This window comes from Gymnodraco acuticeps, unplaced genomic scaffold (genome assembly GCF_902827175.1).
Source record: "Gymnodraco acuticeps unplaced genomic scaffold, fGymAcu1.1, whole genome shotgun sequence".
NCBI classification, from domain to species: Eukaryota; Metazoa; Chordata; class Actinopteri; order Perciformes; family Bathydraconidae; genus Gymnodraco; species Gymnodraco acuticeps.
Window position 1 is genome coordinate 452,244 of NW_022989876.1, and position 24,008 is coordinate 476,251.

At 43.1% G+C, this 24,008-nt stretch overlaps 1 protein-coding gene across 2 annotated transcripts in view; it reads left to right on the forward strand.

Annotated features, from left to right (window-relative positions):
• slc8a3 (solute carrier family 8 member 3) overlaps positions 1–24,008 on the forward strand; it is a 203,148-nt gene that overhangs the window by 19,188 nt on the left and 159,952 nt on the right. For both annotated transcript variants that reach the window (XM_034197873.1, XM_034197865.1), the window contains exon 2: positions 2,337–4,204. In XM_034197873.1, the coding sequence (XP_034053764.1) occupies positions 2,424–4,204 (1,781 nt within the window). In that variant the 5' untranslated portion in view covers positions 2,337–2,423. The remainder of the gene's footprint in view (positions 1–2,336; positions 4,205–24,008) is intronic.

Genomic DNA, 24,008 nt, shown 5'->3' on the forward strand with positions numbered 1-24,008 from the left:
GTAAACCAGAATCTCTCAAGTCACTCAACAAGAATTTAAATCAAAAATAATTTACATACAGATTAAAAAATGTATGGTAATCCCCAAATCTAATATTGACATCAATTGGTCCAATTTCAGTAAAATACCGAAAAACAGTCTTTCATGATCTCTGGTTAATCTTAAGAAATGTTAATATAGGGTTATAGTAGATTGTAATCAAATCTGTATATGCCATTTCTTTTCTCTTTCTTTTTATTTTCTCATATTTTATTAATTATTTCAGCACCTGTATGTTACTTTGTTAAATGCTCACCTTGAGACTAGAAATCATTTTAATTAAAATGTTTGTATTTCATATTTATTGGCATTTCTTTATCATAAAGTTTGTCTTTGACACAAAACTATGCAATGTATACCACTCATGGAAGGGCTGTTGGTTTCCTCCTGCTTCAACTAACTTTGTTTTATTGCACCTGGACAAAAAAGTCCTTTGTTAACATTTTCCTTCTTCTAAAAATATACTGTGTACACAGGAAAACATATAATAACCAACCAAAATGAGTGGCATTTTTGGTTGGTTATTACGTAATGCATCTATTGTAAAATCTCCATTAAAAAACAAAAAGGAAACTCCTGCATTTTTATTACAAAATGCATTCAAGCCTCAGGTGTTATTACGTAATGAATTTTTTTTACTACAATGTGTTGTTTAATAACCGGATGTGATATTACATAATGTGTTGTTACACACTTTTACTACGTGATTTAATTCATTAAATAATTATGTTCAATTAGTTATTCATTAAGAAACTGTGGTAATTATTCACTGAGCAAAAGAGTCAAGTCAATGTAATGCAATTTTATTATTTTTACAAGATGTTAAAGTTGTGTGTCTCAATCGGTTTCAGATTATTTGCTAGATTCATAGATACGGTGTTTGTTTCAGAAAAAGGACTTGTAGTTTTTGTAATTTGGCCTCTTAGGAGCTCTTTTATGGCGCATTTCCACTGCAGCACGTAGTTTACGTGCCAAATCCGGCCCGTTTTTTTTGCGTTTCCACTAGGGGTAGTTCCGGCTAACGGGTGGTTTTTCACAGTTTTTCTGGCCCTCCAAAATCGTGGTTCTTTCCGGGCCAACATCCGGGCTGAATATGCTAAACTAGAGAGAGAATCGCTGGCAAGGGGGCTACAACTACAACAAAATGAACATATTTTACCGTGATTTAATTGAAATACACGTTTCAAAATGATGCCAAAGTAACAACATACTGATACTGGTTAGTAAAAACTATGAATTAATGCTTTGACAAGTCTGCAGTCAAGACGGCAGGCGAAAACCTTTTAAAATGCGTGTTTTCTGGATGGAGATTGGCTAAGCTAACGTTGTATATGCTCCGTCCACACTCACAACAACGGCCTATACAGACATAAATAAACCAGCGACTGTATTCGCCATGACACAGACAGTCTGTGGTTTGTACTTGTTTCACTTTTGTCTAGTTTCTGAACAGATATGAGGAGCTGTGAGCTCTGAGGGCTAACAGCTAACGGCTAATGTTGGTTTTGTGTTTCGCATTGAAGATGACGTCACGGCTCCGCCTACACTGTGTTACTATAGTTACTACCCCAGTTCCTAAACTGTAATGGAAACGCAGCATAAAGTGAGCCTGGCCTACCAAGGCCTAACTATACTGTACTAAGCCGTGCGAGGCCCTGCCTGTGGAAATGCGCCATTAGTGGTCTATTAATTCTTTCAAAACATGTAAAAGTGCTGATGTTCAGACCCGGTTATACAATTAATATATAATCAAATATCAAAACAGACAATAAGCCTTTGCAGCTCAATTTGAGAGTAACCTCTTTGTGTTTTTTGATAAATATATATTTTGACATCTGTTAGAAAAATATCACTCGTCACCGGCTTGAGCTTCAATAATTAGGATGTATTTATTATCCTCTCAAGAATGGAAGTAGTCATCACATACAGAGCATCAACTAGTTCCTGAACAGTGTCCTTCACATGCTGATATCCAAGAGAGGGAGTTACACAGTCACAAGATGGAGGAATACCGGTTAAAAGCAGTAATGTTTAGTTTAGATTAGCTTAGACCCACATCAGAAATGATCATGCTTGTCATATGTCTATCTCCATAGAAGCAGAATCATCATGTTAATCGTTGTCACATAGTTATCAAATGCCTAAAACAGTCCTGATGCTCTTCTAGGTAATCATACATCCTGTCATGTACACAGCTACGTAGGGCCTTTGTTATCATGTGCTACTCTGATATTGGAAGAGTACATTCAGTATTTTCCCAACAACATCCGTGTAATGTGTGTTGTCTCTGCTTTCAGGTGGTGGGTGGAGACGAAGCACAGCCCAGTGCTGGATCCCGGGGGGTCTGTCAGCCTGGTAAGGACCCTTGAGACGACGGAGGGTTTATGGAGGGTTCAGGATCAGTGAAACCGGGGTCGACAGCCTGCCTCTGGGTGTGGCTGTTCTCTGCTGCCGTCGCCTTCCTGTGCACGGAGGCTCGCACCACCCCAAGCCCCTTAATCACCCCCAGCAATGCCACCTGCTCGGGGAACTCCAAATGCAGAGCGGGGATCATCTTGCCCATCTGGTACCCCGAGGACCCCTCCATGGGAGACAAGATCGCCCGGGTCATTGTGTATTTCGTGGCCATGATCTACATGTTCCTCGGGGTGTCAATCATCTCTGATCGCTTCATGGCCGCCATCGAGGTCATCACTTCACAGGAGAGGGAACTGGTCATCAAGAAGCCCAACGGGGAAACGACCACCACCATGATCCGGGTGTGGAACGAAACCGTGTCCAACCTCACCCTCATGGCCTTAGGATCCTCGACCCCTGAGATCCTGCTCACGTTAATCGAGGTCTGTGGACACGGGTTTGTATCTGGAGAACTCGGGCCGGCTACTATTGTGGGCAGCGCAGCCTTCAATATGTTCGTGATCATCGGCATCTGCGTGTCTGTGGTTCCACAAGGAGAGGTGCGTAAGGTCAAACACCTGCGAGTGTTTTTCGTCACGGCGGGATGGAGCGTGTTCGCCTACATCTGGCTCTACATGATCCTGGCTGTGTTTTCCCCGAATGAAGTCCAGGTGTGGGAGGGTCTGCTCACGCTGGCCTTCTTCCCCATATGCGTTTTCCTGGCTTGGATAGCGGACAGAAGACTGCTTTTCTTCAAGTTCATGCACAAGAAGTACCGCCACGACAAACACCGGGGGGTCATCATCGAGACGGAAGGGGAGCGTTCGAAGGGCATCGAGATGGACGGCAAGATGGTGAACTCGCACTTCATGGACGGAAGCGCCGCCAGCAATCTCGTCGGGTTGATCGAGAGCAAAGAGGTGGACGAATCCCGGCGAGACATGATCCGAATCCTGAAGGATCTGAAGCAGAAGTACCCGGAGAAAGAGCTGGATCAGCTGGTGGAGATGGCCAACTACTACGCCCTGTCGCACCAGCAGAAGAGCCGCGCCTTCTACCGCATCCAGGCCACCCGCATGATGACGGGCGCCGGAAACATCCTGAAGAAACACGTGGCAGAGCAGGCCAAGAAGAGCGTCAGCATTCAGGAGATTCACGTGGAGGAACCGGAGGAATACGTGTCCAGGATCACCTTCGACCCCGCCGTCTACCAGTGCCTCGAGAACTGCGGCGCTGCGATATTAACCGTCACCAGAAGGGGCGGCGACATCAACAAGACGATCTACGTGGATTACAAGACGGAGGACGGATCGGCCAACGCTGGGGCCGACTACGAGTTCTCCGAGGGCACGGTGGTGTTCAAACCAGGCGAGATGTTCAGGGAGATCAACATCGGCATCATAGACGACGACATCTTCGAGGAGGACGAGCACTTTTTCGTGCGGCTGGGGAATCTGCGCGTCCTGGAGACGGAGGACGAGGTGCTGTCGCCCAACAGCCTCCCGTACCCGAAGGCCATGCTGGGATTCCCCGCCGTGGCCACCGTCACCATCTTGGACGACGACCACTCGGGCATCTTCACCTTCGAGAGCGGCTCGGTGCACATCAGCGAGAGCATCGGCATCATGGAGGTGAAGGTGCTGAGGACTTCCGGAGCGAGGGGCACGGTCATTGTGCCGTTTCGCACCGTGGAGGCGATCGCCAAGGGAGGAGGGGAGGACTTCGAGGACAACTACGGAGAGCTGGAGTTCAAAAACGACGAGACCTGGTAAGACTGCTTTTTTATTTATTATTTTGTGTCATGGTTGTGCAGCGTTGGGTTTTTATTCATGTGTTGTTCGTGGTTTATTATTGCTGAATTTTTAAATCTGAATTTGTCCACTTGTATTCATGTCTTTGCATCAACTATACTACTAAACCCAAATGTTATTTAAAAAAAAAAAATACTTTTGGTACATGTAATGGCAGATTATATACATATTTGTCTAGTTATACATTTTTTGAATTCTGGCTGCTTCTATCCTCCATATTACACCTGAAAAACGTTGTATATAAGATTTGACAGCTCCCTTCAAAGCTGTACAGCCTTCCTCCTGACACGCGTCTCATTCAGCGTTTGCTTTTGTCACAACAACTTCGTCTTCTTCGCCTCTTGACATCATTTAATTTAGATCGTACTCCGGTTACCTTTTCATGTGCTGTTTGCACTCATCACTGTGAATACAAAACGCTTCTTTCTTGACACGCTGAGACGGCGTACCCTCTCATCTCCTTTACATCCCCGTGTTTTCCTGTCAAGAGAGTTTCGCTCAGGTGTGTGTGTGTGTGTGTGTGTGTGTGTGTGTGTGTGTGTGTGTGTGTGTGTGTGATGCTATGGGGGATTCAACTCTGGGATCCGTCACACGACTGTGGAAACAGGAAGTCCTTAAGTTTACACCTCCTCGCCTCTCTGATCCCTGCTGCGTCTGTTTTGTTTGAACGTCAGAGCTTTGCTGCTTCTTTGTGGTGTCTGGTTCCATTGAAGGAGAGCAGCATGGAAGAATAAGAGCAGTATGACATAAAGAGACAGAATACTTCAACAGGCAAACTTTATTATCAGTACATGACAGTCTTTCAGGTTAAACTGTGTTATAGGGATGCACGATATTGTTTTTTTTTAAACCGATACCGATACCTTCCTGCTTCTCAAGACCGATACCGATAACCGATAATAATATAATATATATATTAAATGTACCTGTAGATTTTGCACACCTGGTGGTAAAAAAAAGACTAGTAGTGAGCAAATGACATGAGCATTACTACTATGAACAAAACTAGCCCTGGGGTCGTCTCTGGCAAACTTCTTGCCTTTTTCAAAAGCCTCGTCGATAGGTAAAAGCCCCGGTGCCTTTGCAGCTGGCTTTGGATTCGCCGCTAGTTTAGCAGCGCAGGCGTCTTCGTACGCTTTTAACACACCATCGTAGCGATGGCGATGTTTCAGGTGACTAATCAGGTTGGAAGTATTATAGCTTGTTGCCTTTTTCCCTCCTCGTGGAACTTCTGCATTGCATTTGTTAATACAAATAGCAAGCGAACTATCTAACTCTGAAACTTTGAAATAGTCCCATACTACCGGCGACATGTTTGTTTATTGTCCTGGCTTCACGGCCGCACACCATTTACGTCACAGCCAGGCATGAGTTAGGGAGCGCTGGATTTGTGAAAAACTCCCCTCTTCCTAAACCACTAATACCACAGTACTGGCAAAACGGGAGGAGCCGAGTGAAAAACAAGCGCCCCTCATCCCAATCCACCCACACCGCAGTATTTGTTTCTTTTTTTTACCCAAAACATATATTGTATATTATCGGGGCTATTAATACTGTTATCGGGTTTATCGGGATGACTCATAATTCCTAATATCGTGCACCACTACTGTGTTACAATCCATGACAAAAATAAAGGAAGGGATGCATGGTTTTGGCAAAAAAAATGACATTGCAATATTTACTGAAGTTGTGTTCTTTTTGCAACCAAATCTTCGTTTTTTGCAATCTTTCTCCTTTTACTTGCAATTAGAATTCTAGGTTGGACTGTGTCATAATGAAAGATGTTTTTTACTGGGATATACTGTATATTGCATGCAATGTGAAAAAAACAGTGCATTTTCACAATATGACGAATATGGACCTGTTTTGGTCACATCGTTTTTTTTGGACATCGTTCTTCTTGTGTCCAAAATACTTCCTGACTTTTCTTTTCTTTTTGCAACCTTTTGGGTATTTTCCATCTTTTATACGCTCATTTTCAGATTGTGTCTTGTCAACTATCGCTTTCCTTGTGGTTGTTTTGATGAATTTAAAGGAATGATAGTAATTGACGGTTTCTCTTCGCATGCAGAGACTTGCATGACACTCTGTTGTAACAAACTCTGTGTCACTAAGAAGCCTTCAATCTGAATAAATCGCTTTATTTCAGAAAGATTTTACACATAGATTAGTTCAGTCAGATAACTCACGTGTTTCTTTAACATGTTTATTAGAAGCAGCATATAGTTGAGTTTGGCGTCTAGGCTCGGGCCTCATCGCTCCACAGATATACAAAGCACGATGAGTGATGATTAGATAATTAACCCCCCGAGGCTACAGGTGGAAGCTAGGGTGGAAGCTGGGATGGACGCTGGGGTGGAAGCTGGGGTGGAAGCTGGGGTGGAAGCCGGGGTGGAAGCCGGGGTGGAAGCCGGGGTGGACGCCGGGGTGGACGCCGGGGTGGACGCCGGGGTGGACGCCGGGGTGGACGCCGGGGTGGAAGCCGGGGTGGAAGCCGGGGTGGAAGCTGGAGTGGACGCTGGAGTGGAAGCTGGGGTGGAAGCTGGGGTGGACGCTGGGGTGGAAGCTGGGGTGGACGCTGGGGTGGAAGCTGGGGTGGACGCTGGGGTAGAAGCTGGGGTGGAAGCTGGGGTGGACGCTGGGGTGGAAGCTGGGGTGGAAGCTGGGGTGGAAGCTGGGGTGGACGCTGGGGTGGAAGCTGGGGTGGAAGCTGGGGTGGACGCTGGGGTGGAAGCTGGGGTAGAAGCTGGGGTGGAAGCTGGGATGGACACTGGGGTGGAAGCTGGGGTGGACGCTGGGGTAGAAGCTGGGGTGGAAGCTGGGGTGGAAGCTGGGGTGGAAGCTGGGGTGGACGCTGGGGTGGATGCTGGGGTAGAAGCTGGGGTGGAAGCTGGGGTGGACGCTGGGGTGGAAGCTGGGGTGGAAGCTGGGGTGGACGCTGGGGTGGAAGCTGGGGTGGAAGCTGGGGTGGAAGCTGGGGTGGAAGCTGGGGTGGTGGTGGGGCAGGCAAGCAGCAGCGACATGGAAGTAGCTGCAGCAATAGCAGCAGCAAGCAATGCATGGAGAGAGATCTGGCAGGTTCAATAGAGCGGCATATTAAGGAGACTCTGTTTGGTTGGTTGTAGAGTGGCAAGGGGGCGTTATGTATGAATGCAGCATAAGTGCTCGAGTTGACTGCCTGAACTAGCTCGCAGGCTTCGCCCCATTTATGGGAAAGAAACTCCTTTTGTGTGTTATGTTTGACATTGCCGTACCGCGTTTATAATGAATGGTTCATGAACATATTGCAATTTTGATGCTGAAACGATATATTGTGCAGCCATAACTAGAGATATATTTCCTTCTGGAGCCTTCAGTTTGGTAGTAAGCACCTCAGAGCAGCAGATATGTTTTATGTAAATGTTCTGCAGCCTTTTCATCCGTGCACAAAACCGCACTAGAACAGAGTGGGGCATATTTGGCAGCTTTGCCCTAACATACTGTACTGTAGTACAATCAGCATCACGGTCATGTATTGTATAACTTCCTTTTGTCCCGTGCGTGTAATCCAGGCCTCTGGGAGGAGAAGGAGGCTGTGCAGCGCTCAGAAATATTGATTTTTTTATTTCACAGCTTGCATCTCACACGTTGGTCTGCAGGCGTTGAATCAAAGTGACATGCCTCTCTGACATCCTCCCCCTCCATAGATCAGAGCTTCTCAGGGCCTCTCAGGCTGGCTCTGGGCCCCGGGGTGCAGGACTCTGAGGGTCCAGTGTCAGGGTGATCAGGGGACTCCTGGGGCCCGCTGAGCTCCTGGGGATTGTGTTTGAGTCATGTGAGAGGAGCTTCATGTGGAGAGGCTTTTATTCTCAGGCTGCTGCTCCATCGATCTGCTCGTTGTGCTCGATGTGTTACTGTGCAGCACGACATGCTGAGAGCTGCAGAACAATCTGACTTTATGGTCGGATAATTATCACTTCACAGCACATCCATGTAACAAAAAACCCGGCATATGATAAAATAAAACATGACCTTCGATTTGTGAACGAAAAACCTGGATTTGGAAAGAAAATGTATTATATTTGGTAAATATTTAATTCACAAATGTCGTATTTTTGATCTTTTTCAATGACATTAACAATAAAAAAAGCCCATCAACTTTAGAAATATTTCTGAAACCTAATTGCTGATTTCACTCATCCATCCATCCATCCATCCATCTTCTCCCGCTTATCCGTGGTCGGGTCGCGGAGGTAGCAGTTCCAGCAGAGAGCCCCAAACGTTCTTTTCCCTGGCCACATCAACCAGCTCTGACTGGGGGATCCCAAGGCGCTCCCAGGCCAGCGAAGAGATATAATCCCTCCACCTGGTCCTAGGTCTCAGTGGCGTTTTCTCCTGGAGGCCAAGGGAAGCCAGGCTTCCCCTGTTTTTTTGGATTGTAGTTATAATTTTAATAAATAAATAAAAACACTTCGTTTGGTTTCGGTAATTTTTCTGTGCTGTGTGTTGCTGCCGGCCCGTCTCTCCCCCATTCTCATTGAGTATTTTACAAAGAGTGAAACAGCGCCCCTCTACATGTTATGGTGAAACCGTAGATGGCACTCTCTGTTGCGAGAGGAGGCTAGCCGAAATTGGCTTCCTTTGATGAAAAAAAATGGAGGGATTGACCAATCAGATGAGGCTCACGTGATGCCCCTTCCAACCTGTGATTGGTCAGGGCCATGCCAGCTGGAGGCGGCTGGCTTCCCTTGCCTCACAATCCAATCAAATCGCATCAATTTAGTGTTGCAGTGACGCGTCCTAAAATCCGGAAGTAAGCTGCGCTCGGTTTCCCTCATGTTTCCCTCGACAAAAAATCAATGGGATTTCTCCATAGGACTTAGGAAAATAGCTCGAAATAAGGTCAGTGGAAAACGAACCTGTTAGATAAATGCACGTTTTGTTCAGTCGGATAATATCCACATGTCTACCCTACTTTTATAATTTTCGAATCATAAATCTAATCGATAGAAGATAGATAGCGTCACTGCACCACTCTCACCGCCTTTAGAAAGTAACAAGCAACTGAAGCAAGTGCAATTATGGAGGGTGGAGATTTGGAGTATTTCATCAAAAATAATTGTACTAAACTTCCGCTACAGCAGCAACAACAAATACAATCTGATGACAGGCCAATGCCCAAACTGGAGCTGTGTACAGCGAGGGAAAAAGGAGCGAATCGGACGTAAAACGTTAAAGGTCTCCTGATTTAATTTGTGAATGAATGCTTATTAGAGTTTGGGCTGGAGAGTGCGTGCGGACCTGTCGGTTAGATAACAGGCGTGTGTAAGTCCTGCATCTGTATGATACACATGTGTGTAAAATGATACCGGGTGCTGTAATCACTCATCTGGTTACGTTATTACATTGACCACCACACCCCCGACTCAAAAGAAAGGACGTATTATTGGCTTCCCCTAATTTTTCCCCCACGCCACGCTACTGCTAGGTCTACCCCTTGGTCTCTTCCCAGCTGGACGTGCCTGGAACACCTCCCTAGGGAGGCGCCCAGGTGGCATCCTAACTAGGTGCCCGAACCACCTCAACTGGCTCCTTTCGACGCGAAGGAGGAGCGGTTCAACTCCGAGTCCCTCCCTGATGACCGAACTTCTCACCTTATCCCTAAGGGAGACACCAGCCACCCTGCGGAGAAAACCCATCTCGGCCGCTTGTATCCGCGATCTCGTTCTTTCGGTCATGACCCATCCTTCATGACCATAGGTGAGGGTAGGAACGAAAATGGCCCGGTAGACAGAGAGCTTTACCTTCTGGCTCAGCTCCCTTTTCGTCACAACGGTGCGGTAAAGCGACTGCAGTACCGCTCCCGCTGCTCCGATTTCACACACGTTCTTTTTATTTATTAGTATTTTTTAACAATTAAAAAAAAAAATCTATAGTTTCTTTTTATATTAGTATTATTATATATTTTTCTCTGATTTCTGTTTATAATTCCCTCAGTTCAATTTCAGTGTATGAACACGGCTGTGATCTTTATAAATTAATGTTGCATGATATTATTCAGTTAAAACAATGAGAATAGTTGATATGCACGAACACGAGGGAGCAAAAACATTTCCTCCCATCTTCAGAGACTTTTGCAGAAATGTTACAGAACTCCTGACAAATCTCCCGAAATGTCCATAATTAATCTGGGATGGAGATGAATTAGATTGTGTGAGGAGCAGAGGAGAGTGACAGCTTCATCCAAACGCAAGATTCATGAGGACATTTCCATACACAAAACAAAGGGGAATAAATGTGTGGAATATTCAACAAAAGGCATAATTATGATGATTCTCGTGCTGCCTTCAAAGACCTCCTCAGGGCCGTTTTCAACACTCGCGACATGAGATAACACAGAATACATTTGCTTTCATATTCTGACTGAAATAGTGAATGGGAAATGTTGTGTTTTATTAGCATAAATGTCTAAATAAGAGAAGCATTTCCTCTGGTAACGACTGGATGATGTCTCCCTTTCCAAAGAACCGGAGCTTTTATGACGTCTTTAAGGACAATTAGAATCTTCAGTCTGTCTTTTCTCCTTTGTCCTGTTTTACGAGGCATTGACTTTGACACCCTTTGGGCTCATTGTTATCAAGATGATATGTATTATATTCCTGATCTGGAGCTCTGGAATACATCACTCCAAGTCCTATCCAGACCGTAGTTCTCAGCACGAGAGGAGGAAGGTAATAGTTTAAAGTATTAAAAGAGGTGAACATCACTCCAAGTCTGGGCACGTTGAGAGCTGTGCATACACACAAGGGGAGTTAGTCGGTTCTGTAAGAGCCAGCATGCGGGACCGGCTTTACAAGGTTTCGGTGAGTAACACGAGTGTAATGTGTAACGTTAATGTCAGCTAGCTAAATTCACCTACGCGACTCTGGGATTTGTAGTCTTTCTAGTTGCATATTTTTCATAGTCTTACATTTCAACAGTTTTACGACAAACTGTGACTTTTGGATGGAAATTATTTTTTCAATTGACAAACATCATATGTGTAATTCATGGCACAATTCAAACGGGATCGAAAGATAATCTTTCTCTCTCCATTGACTTCAATACATAATTTTTCAGAAATAAGGTCCCATGGGGCGGAAGTAAATGGGCGTGACTTCGCCTCTCTATTGGTCAATTATCTACAATGACTCTCGGGTTAAAGTCTGGTTCCTAATAGTTGAGGTAAGGGAAACGGCCACACTTAATAAAACGCCTTTTTGTGATCTTCAGTCAGTGGTTATAGCTTCAGAGTAGATGTGGAAGCAGGGATGCAAGTAAGAATTATCATTTTTCTATGTCTTGCTTATTTGTCGGACTCATTAACAGAATATCATAAAAAGCTCAATATGACGTGTTTCGAATAGCTTGTTTCAAGCAACAATCAAGCACCCATTAGCCGCCTTTCACTTAGCAGTGGTGACGTGAAGTCATGTGACCGTGCTGTTGTTCCTTTATAGCCCAACATTAGCCGCCTTTAGCTTAGCGGTGGTGACGTGAAGTCATGTGACCGTGCTGTAGTTCCTTTATAGATCAACATTAGCCGCCTTTCACTTAGCGGTGGTGACGTGAAGTCATGTGACCGTGCTGTAGTTCCTTTATAGCCCAACATTAGCCACCTTTAGCTTAGCGGTGGTGACGTGAAGTCATGTGACCGTGCTGTTGTTCCTTTATAGCCCAACATTAGCCACCTTTAGCTTAGCGGTGGTGACGTGAAGTCATGTGACCGTGCTGTTGTTCCTTTATAGCCCAACATTAGCCGCCTTTAGCTTAGCGAGGTGAAGTCACGTGACCGTGCTGTAGTTCCAAGCCTCACGTTGCTAACCACTGGTAAACAGTGCGTGAGCTTCTGAGATAGTCCTGGTCTAACGGAGTGTTCACACAGCAGCGTGCGTTGACACTTGGCGGTGGGCGTATCTGAAGCTTGGGGATTTTTTGCGAGCAACAACCAATCACATGAATCTCTCGCCCCCGACATACAAAGCAATAGCAATGTTAAAACGAAGTAAACTGGATATAAAATCCCCAAACAGGCGAAAACCTACCAGTTCCACCCACTGTCTCTGCCTCCTCCCTCCATGCCTCGCTCCTCCGGTTTGTATCCCGGTAGATGAACAGAGACTGATCATACAGCACCGGGTGATTCACTACCGCTATATTTTCCCTCCATTTTTTGGAATATGAGGAATTACCTGCGTAGTCTCTCCCAGCATACACGCGGTTTGATTGGCTAGCTTGTACTGGCAGATTTGCATAAACGGGATTTCATTGGCTGACGCCTCCGTCGAGGCGTCAAAAGTTGAACATTGCTCAACTTTTGAAGCGAGCAACGCCAGCAACGCTCCACGTCGCTTCCCAAAATGCAGTTCGGCTAAAAGTGACGTCACCCCATTCAAAGTGAATGGGCAGAAGCGTTGGAAGCTTCAACGCACGCCGCTGTGGCCGTAAAGGTTGCAGGTTCTCTTCCTCCTGCGACCCGGAGAGAGAGCAGCTGCTGGAGGATCTCCGTCCTCAGAGACCTGGAAGATAACAGGCTTCACAAACAGCAGCCTGACCAGAATCAGAGCCGCGGTCACGCCTGCGTGAGCATGACTCGGCTGCTTGTAAACCTGCATGTTTTTATAAATAGCATGAGGCAGGAGGAGGCTTAATGCTGAGGAGAATATGCCCTTTTCCCCTGATACCCCCACCCCCCCCTTCTACTCATATAACCCTTCTCATTTATATCTTTAAATGCACAGCTCACCCCTCTCATATACAATATATTCCACTGAGCATTTTTTCATTTACTTTTTTATTTCCCCTGCAATTTACTTGCTCCAATATGCAATTTTTGAAGTACATTTACTCAAGTACTGGCCCTACTGACATAAGTATTCATGCCCGCCCCATACTTTCTGTTTTCTCATTAACTGGAATATATATTTGTATTTGATGTCTTTGTATTTTTGACACACACACACACACACACACACACACACACACACACACACACACACACACACACACACACACACACACACACACACACACACACACACACACACACACACACACACACACACACACACACACACACACACACACACACACACACACACACACACACACAGGTTGAGTGGCAATAAATATGCTGGCCCTATGTTTGTTCCTCCCAGTTGGGGAATGCAATTACGTTAAAGCTTATTTATAACAGGATTCAGAGTGTGTGTGTGTGTGTGTGTGTGTGTGTGTGTGTGTGTGTGTTTAAATCTGACTACAGATCATATATCCAGTTCCCCAAACTATTCCAAGTTTCTCCACCTAATGGAGTTAGGGTGACGGTAACTGTTAAGATTGAATGTTTTCACTAATACACATCTCACCGTTTTATAATCCAGTTTAATTCTGAAGTATACAATGTGACACCTGCTCTTACTCACCGATTTATCGTGCAAACTTTAAATGCGTTGCTGGTTAAGTGAGTTATTTTTGTGCTCAGTTGACAAAATACTTTTACTCCAGAGATTTTGCACGTTGCATTTGATGCACCGAGCAGCAGCTTTACGACTAGAAATCGATACAGCGAGAGGAGCTAAGGTTGCACGAGCTGCTTCTAACGTGCCGTTGTCTTTTTGTTCCTGCCTGAACCAATAATAGAAAAGCATATGAGAGTGTGTGTTTTACCAAATGTAGATCAGAGTGTGTGATTTTGGCTCATGGCGCTTGACGTCGGTCCAAAATAAAAACCGCTTCCCCGAGCGTCCTGCAGGCAGAGGACAGGACTTCCAATGAGGATCCTGTCTCTGCTTGTTTCTGTATTAAATCTAGATGTTTCCACTTTTCCCCACAGTTCCCCTCAAAGCAACTGGTGCTGTTTCACCTCTTCTCAGATTTCTGTTTGTGACTTTCTCTGACAGAAAATCAATCTATGAGAATTTTGATGAATTATTATTGTTTGAGTAGCTATTTATCAAACCAAAAATATTCAAATATTTGCTGATTTTATCTCAAAAGTGAGGATTGACTGCCTTTTTTTTGTTGCCAATTTGATATCCGTTTGAAGGAGTGTTGTAATTATTTAAAGGTCCCATGTCATGGCCATTTCCACTGATCATAATTCCATTGTTGAGGTCTACTAGAATAGATTTATATTGTGCAATTTTCCAAACTCACATTGGTTTCTCAAACAGCATCTCTGTAAACTACGTGTATTCACTGAATTTCACTCTCTGCCTTTAACGGCTCGTTGTAGCTCCAATAGCTCCAGCCCCCACCCTCCCTGTGAGCACAGTGTGCTCTGATTGGTCGGGACGTTGTGAATCGCGCTAAGCTCCGTGGAGGTGTTGTTTCCTTGTTTAGCGATACACATCGAAACACAGCCAAACTCACCCTGAGCACACACAAAGTCACAGCCGAAGTAAAAACAATAAGTGTGGCTTGATATTGAGTAAGACAAAGGTTGATAAACGCAGTGAGAACGGGTCTGCAGAGAGAATGGGTCTGCAGAGAGAATGGGTCTGCAGAGAGAATGGGTCTGCAGAGAGAATGGGTCTGCAGAGAGAACGGGTCTGTAGAGAGAATGGGTCTGCAGAGAGAATGGGTCTGCAGAGAGAATTTCGCCGCGATCCCAACTGTCTGTTATCAGCCTGCAGCCAGGGAGGAGAGATCAGCAGAGCTGCTTGCACTGAGTGTGTGAGGAAGTCCGTGGATTGGTCAATTTGAACCAATCAGCGGGGGCTTAACGTAACGGCTCCGCGGACGTAACGTAACGGCTCCACGGATTGGTCCATTTCGTTCCGGGGACGACATGACATCATGATGTCCCCGGAAGAATCAAATGGACAGTGACGTATCTCCAACGAGGCGTTTTGGGGAGGTATTTTCTGTGTTAGAGTTTTACTCGCTACAGGGTGTACTTTGAGGGTTTTGACTCTGCAGACCATTTACATGCATAAAAACCTTCATAACACACAAGGGGACGGGTACTAACCGGAAAAGCATGACATGGGACCTTTAAATCATATTAATTGGAGTAAGTAAAAGGTGTAAAAAAGACCCTCCTCTGTGTGTAGAGACTTCAGGGATGGAGGAAACGTGTTTAACTGAGAGTGTTGAGTCTATTTTTATTTATTTTTAAAATATACAAACCTATTTTTTTGTTCTTGTTTCAGCTTCTGGCGATACATTTGATCTTCTATGGAGCCACTGTGGTGTTTGTTATCCTTATAAATATATGGGTAATGGAAGGAGTAAAAGACCCCCCTCTGTGTGTAGAGACTTGATGAGGCTGAGGGATGGAGGAGAAGTTTTTAAACTCAGAGGTCTCCTAACCTCTCCATCCTTCAGACAGAAAACACTTCCTCCTCTCTCTGCTCCGTCAGGCTGACTCACATTAAAGCTGCGACCTCTCTGACCTTTGACCCCTCACACACTGCCCTGTCATACAGTTAATAACATTCAAGAAAACTCTGGAAGGTGACACTGGATGTTTTTAATCTGTATACGATGCGTGGAGTTGACAAATGCGTCAAAGTCAAAGAAAAGGAGTCAGAGTTGGAAAAGTATACATTTACTTCAACTCAAGACGCACTTTTACTTTTTGTATTTTAATTGCATTTGGATGATAATTACTTTTGTGCTTTTACTGAGGTCAAAAATGTATACATGCAATATTTCCAAAAGGGATTAGAATCTGAATTTTCTGAAAAGCAATAATAATCTAAATAGAATAATTTACTAAAAAAAGACTTTCCTTTTTTTCTTGCTTCACTTAATAATCACATTATGATCTCCCTCCAGTTCTGTTTCTCTCCCCCCCCTCTCCCCCCCTCTCTGTCCCCCCCCCCTCTCTGTTTCTGGACATGCATGCTGCTGCAGCTCAGGGACTTCCTGCAGCAGAAACTGCGCCAGAATGCATCAGTGCTTCCTCCTTTACCTCCACATGCTTCTCCTCCTCCTCCTCCTCCTCTTCTCCCTATGCTGCAGAAACGGGCCTGACTCTCGGTGCATCAGCTGTTTTCAAAAATTGCCTGATTTAGGTTTCAGAGCTAAATGAAGTTAGCTCGGAGGAGTTTCACACGGCAGCAGGATTTCTCCGATGGTTTCTATTTTTAGACGTGATGTCTGCTGCAGATTGCCTTATCGTGGAGTCTTTGAATCTCGCTGAGCCTCGTCTCTCGTCCTGATCTGTTTACGCAGTTTCTGATGTTTTTGTGAACTTGTGAGATGGTGAATGCAGCAGAATCTCAGTGCAGGGAAACAGTAATCTAACTCTTAATCTGTTAGTGTTTTATTTGTAATTATAATCCCTTTTTTATTTCTTAAAGGTGGGGTATGTAATTCACTTCAGAAACACTTTTTGTTATATTCCATGGAATGCTCTTAACATCCCGATAGCAATGAATACATTAAATGCTTTGACGAAAAATCCATTAAAAAATATCATCTGTGGAAGCCGTGGCACTGTGAAAAGCACGACCAATCATCTGAGCCGGCTAAAGTAACTGGATGGCCTACCTGCCTGTCAGCCTTCCATCTGGGCACAAACTTATCTCGTGCCCTCATTGGTCATGTGCGCGTTCGTGTGTGTTGGAGGAGGGGCTCTGTGAGGAAGTCTGAAGGAAGAGGCAGATTTTTTTCGGTTGTGTATTTTCAAACTCTAGCGCACTCGAGCTGGTTTCTCCATTCTTACCTACCCTACCTTTAAAATATATAAATATGTTGTGTTCTATTTTCTTTTCTTTTATTGGACATTTTATTTGATCTTAATTTAACATTTATTTTAATTGTTATGGCACTTTCTTTTCTTTTCTTTTTTATGTTTATATAAATGTTTGTATTCCATTTGAGTTTTTTATGTTTTATTAGAAATTGTATTTATTTAATTGTATATATTGAATGTAATTTATTTTTGTATGGCACATTCTTACTTTAACTTCTTACATTAGTATTTTTTAAATGTATTTATTTCATTTATTTTTAAATGTAATGGCAGATTCTAACTTTAACATCTTATATAATATTAACAATTATTATATTCTGGTTCAGATAAAGAGTTCTGCAGAACAGCCAGTATTCTCTTAGTCTTTACTTGTATCTATATATGTAGTTAGATATCTATTCCTGTCGTTGTATTTTCTGATGTCTCTTTCTTTCTCCTTTGGGATCAGACACTTTGTTTTATTCCCTCTGGATTATTTCTGTCTCCTGTTAGGTTTATATTTACGTCTCCCTCCTAGTTTCATGTGTTGTTAGCCTTTGTTCAGAGAATCTAAACCCAGACAACTCTCCCATCAGAGGTTTGATCTCCTCCTCGGTTTCAGACGTCTCTGTTTCTACGTTGTTCTCCTGAGTCTCTGGAGGTTTGACGTCTGTTGTGCTTCTTGTTGACTTCCGATGTTTCTGTCATTGTTTACCGTCTCTTTTATTCCTCAAACGGTCTGGGTTAAAGTCTTTATTTCCCTTTAATCCATTTATTGTTTTAAATATTATAAGTAGATTAACTCAAGTATTGTACTTAATTACAATTTTGAGGTACTTCAGAGTTCCTCCACTACATGTATTTAATACCTTTAGTTACTTCACAGATCTGGATGAATGATGTGAAATCTAATCAAGTGTTGAATCAGACTTTAGTTCACCTGGAGTAAATCCACCAGCTACCCTGCAGTATACAAAGCCATTCAAACTAGCTGCACCTTCACCAGCTTTGAGAACACTTTCATGATCAATCATTATAAAACATATCATATATATTATTCTGAAATGGACCAATCTGCACAATGACTACTTTTACTGTCGCTACTTTCACTATATTTTGATGAGAATACTTTTCTACTTTTACTTGAGGAACATTTTGAATGCAGGACTTTTACTGTAACAGAGTATTCCTTCACTCTGGTACTTCTACTTTTACTCAAGTACATGATCTGAGTACTTCTACTTTAACTCAAGTACATGATCTGAGCACTTCTACTTTAACTCAAGTACATGATCTGAGTACTTCTACTTTAACTCAAGGATCTGAGTACTTCTACTTTTACTCAAGTACATGATCTGAGTACTACTACTTTAACTCAAGGATCTGAGTACTTCTACTTTAACTCAAGGATCTGAGTACTTCTACTTTTACTCAAGTACATGATCTGAGTACTACTACTTTAACTCAAGGATCTGAGTACTTCTACTTTAACTCAAGGATCTGAGTACTTCTACTTTTACTCAAGTACATGATCTGAGTACTACTACTTTAACTCAAGTACATGATCTGAGTACTACTACTTTAACTCAAGTACATGATCTGAGTACTTCTACTTTTACTCAAGTACAAGATCTGAGTACTTCTACTTTAACTTAAGTAGAATATCGTAGTACTTCTCCCACCTCTATCCCTGTGGTGTTATCTCTCCCTCTCCTTGTTCTCTCTTCATTTGCATCGTTCTAATTTCGGCTCCACGCCACCGCTGTTATTCATTATTTAAACCCTCAGCAGCCCCCCCCCCCCCCTTGTTACAGATGTCAGCCTACTTCTGTCTGAATCTGTGATGTGATTTGGATGAAGCACTCTGAACCGACGTGCCTCAGAAAGACGGAGGTGTTTCATCTGGTTTATATTTCACGTTACAGGATGCATGAGAACACTGCTTCTCTGTTGCATGCTCCTGAAGATTCCTAATTGAGAGTATTTGTCAAACTATTCTCTGTTCAGATGTAGGGATGCATTTTCCTTGCAGAATAATATTTTAATCGTGTCCAATTAATCAATGAATTAATGTCTTTGCTTTCATAGCCATACAGTGACACTTTACAATGACAGTTTTTTATTAGATATTCCATTTTCCAATGATATCTAACAGAGAAAAGCACATTTATTTTTAAAACAAAAACCCATAATTTATCATGGCGTGGAGAAATGATAAAGAATAGGTAATTGCACTTTTTATTAATGAAATGTAAGGTCTTTGTTTATGGTCTCGGCTGCATAGTCTTAAATTAAATGTAGTTACCTTTGTGTCTGAGCAAAGTGACTCGTTTTCTCACCGTAAAACTACAATTAACTTCACATTGTTTGGGGAACAGTTGAAGTTTAAAGAAGCCCTATTCTGCTTGTTTGGGTGTTCCCTCTGCTGTAGTGAGTTCTATAGGTTTCAGTGCATGTAAATGGTCTGCAAAGTAGGGCTGAACGATTAATCGATTTTAAATCGAAATCGCGATTTTAAATGATGCGATTATCAAATCGCAAAGCCTGCTTTTCTTCTTGTGTGTCAGTCATCCACACCAATCAGAAGTGCTGTGCTCCACATGTACCAGCCATTGTTAACCAATCAGAAGTGGCCCATGATAGAAGGTGATAGACAGATTGATCCAATCACCTGCCAAGTATTTTTGAAAGTGCCTGCCCTTTCCAAATGGCTTCCAATGGAGCTCTCCCAGATGGTTTGGTGAAACAAACCATATGAGTCAGGTTAGTAATGCTCCATCACATGTTTCTATTAAAGGGTGAATCTGAAACTGAAGCTTGACTTTAAAGCAACCCAACGGGAAGTTTCATGTAAGTGTAGTTCTTTCACTCGTAGCTCGGGCTGCGGGGTGCTAGAGACGGGAGCACGTTGATACGACCTTCCTAGCCGGAGATATGGCCGCATTTTACAATAAACTTCCGTTGGGTCGTTTAAAAACAAATATCGCAAATTGAATCGCAACATCTGTAGATTATTTCCCCAAATCGTGCAGCCCTACTGCAAAGGTTAAAATCCCAACGTTTCAGACAGAGGTTAAAAGGTTTGCCTAAAGTTATTATTTGTTCAGTTTCTTGCAATTAAAAAAAAAGGCCTACATTTTGATGAACCAACACTTTGTAAAATGAAGTTTGTTACCTCACATACAGATAAGCTGCATAATTTATAGAATGGATGAGAACGGATGAATGAGCTTGGAAAAGTCACTTTGATCTCAGCTCTTTTTTTCCGAGTGGTTAAGCTTCTTCTAAAACACTTATTATAATATATTAAATTATAAATCTGGTTCCTTTTGATGTAGCACGCCATCATCCTCTTTTTTGCCTCTTCTTGTCATTCCTTCCCGCTCATGAAATGTTCAATTTAACCAGGAAAAGCTGCTGACACATGACGATAGCGCCTGAGTCTGGCCCGCATGCAGTATGCATGTGCAGGTTATTTCTGCAGCAGTATTTATAGAAAGTAAAAAAAGAAAGAAGCCTCTCTAACCTTCGGACAGTGTCAGAGGAAGTGAGAGGTTGTCCTCGAGATGTAAACTCCCAAAAATACATGTGCCTTCCTGCCACCGCCGTGGAAGCTGTCATGTTAGATTTCATCCAAATCCAGCGCTCTGCAGCATGCAACCAGGAAACATGTGGGAGGAGAAGATGGAGAGTCAAAATGAGAGTCAGACGGAGAAGGAAGAGAGCGTCCAGGGCAGGAAACGAGAGGGAAAGTGAAATAAAGCAAGAGGGCTTTAGGCGAATAGTCCAGAAAATATATTTGCAGTCACTTTCCTCGCACACATGACATAAATATAAACGCAAGGGAATCCAAAAACCTCTGGTGCATCAATCCTGTGTGTTTCCAAAGTGTGTGGGAGAGAGACTCCCTCTGGAGGGAACACAGGGATTGTAGCCTCTGCTGACCATTTACATGCACTAAAACGTATACAACACACTACAGGAGAGGAAACACCACAAAAAGCAGAATAGGGCCTTTTTAATGTAAATTCAGTTGCGTTTCCACGGCTGTTATTAAGGCCTCAAACGTGAGAAAAACCAATTGTTCTGTCACTTCTCTCAGATAATACCGGCATTTCTGTGCGACCTATAGATGTGCAGATCAAAGAGTGCAGAAATGCATGCTGGGAGGGCCCCCCCCTCGCTCTAGTTTTCAATCCCCTGAGATTTAAAACGTCTTGTTGTTCAGTTGTGTTGTTTTCTTGTTGTGAAAATAAACCCTTTGAAGTTTTCCACATCCTCTGAAAACGGCTCTAATTCCCTTTGCCACTATTTATAAAACTGTTAATTGTGCAATTAGCTCAGTGTGGATCTGTCACAATTAGCAGTTGTAAAGACGCTGTTTTTAAAGTTAAACAGACCTCGTTTAAACGGACTCTGACGAGGGGATTTGGCGTAAAGATTACACACGGCATCTATTGCACGTCTGTCCGTCCTGGGAGAGGGATCCCTCCTCTGTTGCTCTCCCTGAGGTTTCTCCCATTTTTCCCTTTAAACTGTGGGTTTTCTCCGGAAGTGTTTCCTTGTACGATGTGAGGGTCTAATGATAGAGGGTCTAAGGACAGAGGGTCTAAGGACAGAGGGTGTCGTATTGTCATACTGATATTCTGTACACACTGTGAAGTCCACTGAGACAAATGTAACATTTGTGATATTGGGCTATATAAATAAACATTGATTGATTGATAAAGATGGAGCGGACATTTTTACTTTTCCACTTTAAGTAATTAGTATTACATGTAAAATAACTAATTCTGCAGAAACATGTGCCTTTATATGTGATGTATTATTCAATACATGATATAGATTTAGATAAAAATATAATAAAATAAATAGAAAATAAATTCAATACTAAAATAAACATAAAAACACAATAAAATAAATAAGTACAAATTGAAATAAAATACAAATTCAATAAAAATACAATTAAATTAATACAATTCAGTGCTTGCCCTATTCTACTAAATACTGTTTTACTTTGTATTTATCAGTATTGTCTCTTTGCTGCATCCATTTCCCCTCTGAGGGACTAATTAAAGAAATGAAATCTGATGCTGATAACCTCCAGAATAATGTATCCAAAAACTGCAGAAAACATCAGGGTGTGTGTAGGAGTGTGTGTCAGTGTGTGTGTGTGTGTGTGTGTGTGTGTGTGTGTGTTTGTGTGTGTCAGTGTCATGGTTTAACATGCTACAGCTCGTCTTCCTGAAGCTAATGGGAATATGCTGCCTGTCATTTCATCCGAATGTCAATAAGGAGCAGTAAAGAGTTTCTGTTGCTGCTGATGAATGCAGCGAAGCAGGAAGTGGAGGAGGAGGAGGAAAAGGGAGAAAGGAACAAACATGGAGGCTGGAGAAGAGAGAGGAAGGACTGAGGGGAGATCCAGATTGATGAGGGATTGAGGCTGGGAATGAGATTTGATTAGGAGCTGTAGATGTTCTGCCTCCAGCTGCAGGTCTGAAGCTGAGCGGTGTCACAGGAGCGCATACAGGAGTTTCATTTCATATTTCTGGGAGTAAAAGCCGGAAATAAATCGTTTTTTTGTTTCAAAACTTCCACTGACAGCTTCCCATCACGTGCGTTTTTACAGCGTTTTCACATTCCTTTATTGCAACAATGTGACTTTGATCCATCTTATGCATTGATTTACATCGTTGTCACTTGGGAAATGTTGCATTGGTGGAAAAGACGTTTAAAATGATCATTTTAAGGGAAATTGAGTGATATCGGAAAAAACAGATCGGGGTGAATTGATTGTTTTTAAGGGTATTCTTTGATTCAAATATCTATTGGATAACGACCTGCTGATTCCTCGATCAAATTCATTGCTTTTAATTACATATTTAAAAAGACGCAAAATGGAGCCAATGTGTGTATTAAGTGTTTGTTTTGTTATTTGTGAGTTAGCGCTCTGATGTGTGCTCTTCTTATGTGAATGCTCTGCATAATAAATGTACTCTTTGTGTGGCCTTTTGCACTTGTTGTTTTTAGTGTGTTTGAGGCTGTTGCTGTTGCATGGTTCAAACCACATACTTTACGTTATAAAACAAATTGCAAGCCTTAACAGCCTCTTGAAGGCAGTGCATATTTTCTGTATGCCTACTGTTGTCTGTGATTACCTGAACTGAATGCCCTGCCCCTTAAATATGACCCCCTACACACACACACACACACACACACACACACACACACACACACACACACACACACACACACACACACACACACACACCTGGTGTTTACCTCTCACTGACGGCACTCTGCAGCCACAGAAGAAGAAACTCAGACGTGTTCTGCTTGTGTGTGTGAGCTAGAGCTCTTTTTCCTATGACTAATATATGAAAGCTTGAATAATTGAGCCCTTATGTAATGATAATGGTGGTCCATAAATAGTGATCCACCTTTGGCAAAGCACACACACACTCCATTTCCACGCCGTGTCCTCCTGAAGCCGAACAAACCGCCTGAAATCTGTCCGCTAGACTCTCCTTCATGTCTGCAGACTTTGTGTCCTTCGGATCTTGGTCTGTCTCTGTCTCTGACACACACACACACACACACACACACACACACACACACACACACACACACACACACACACACACACACACACACACACACACACACACACACACACACACACACACACACACACACACACACACACACACACACACACTCAGAGTAGTGACAGTTTCAAAGCAGAGCCTTGTGGAGTATTGAGCAGGCGTCACAGTGAGATTGCTCTCTTTAATTGCTGTTGGAGGCAGGATGGCAGAGGAACAGCTGAACGGTTTCTTACCAAAATCGCTGATTTGCCTCCTAAAAATCACCAGAAATGTTTAAAAACTAGGTAGCAGCAACTCCCGACTTTAGTTTTTAAGCGTTACTTCTTCCAAATTGCAAGAAAAAGCTATATTTTGCCACCTTCATAGGTAATGGCTTTGCATAAAGTTAGATTTTCTTCAGATTTCCTGCTAGTACTTCCGAGATTTCTACATCTACCCTATTGCAATTTACAT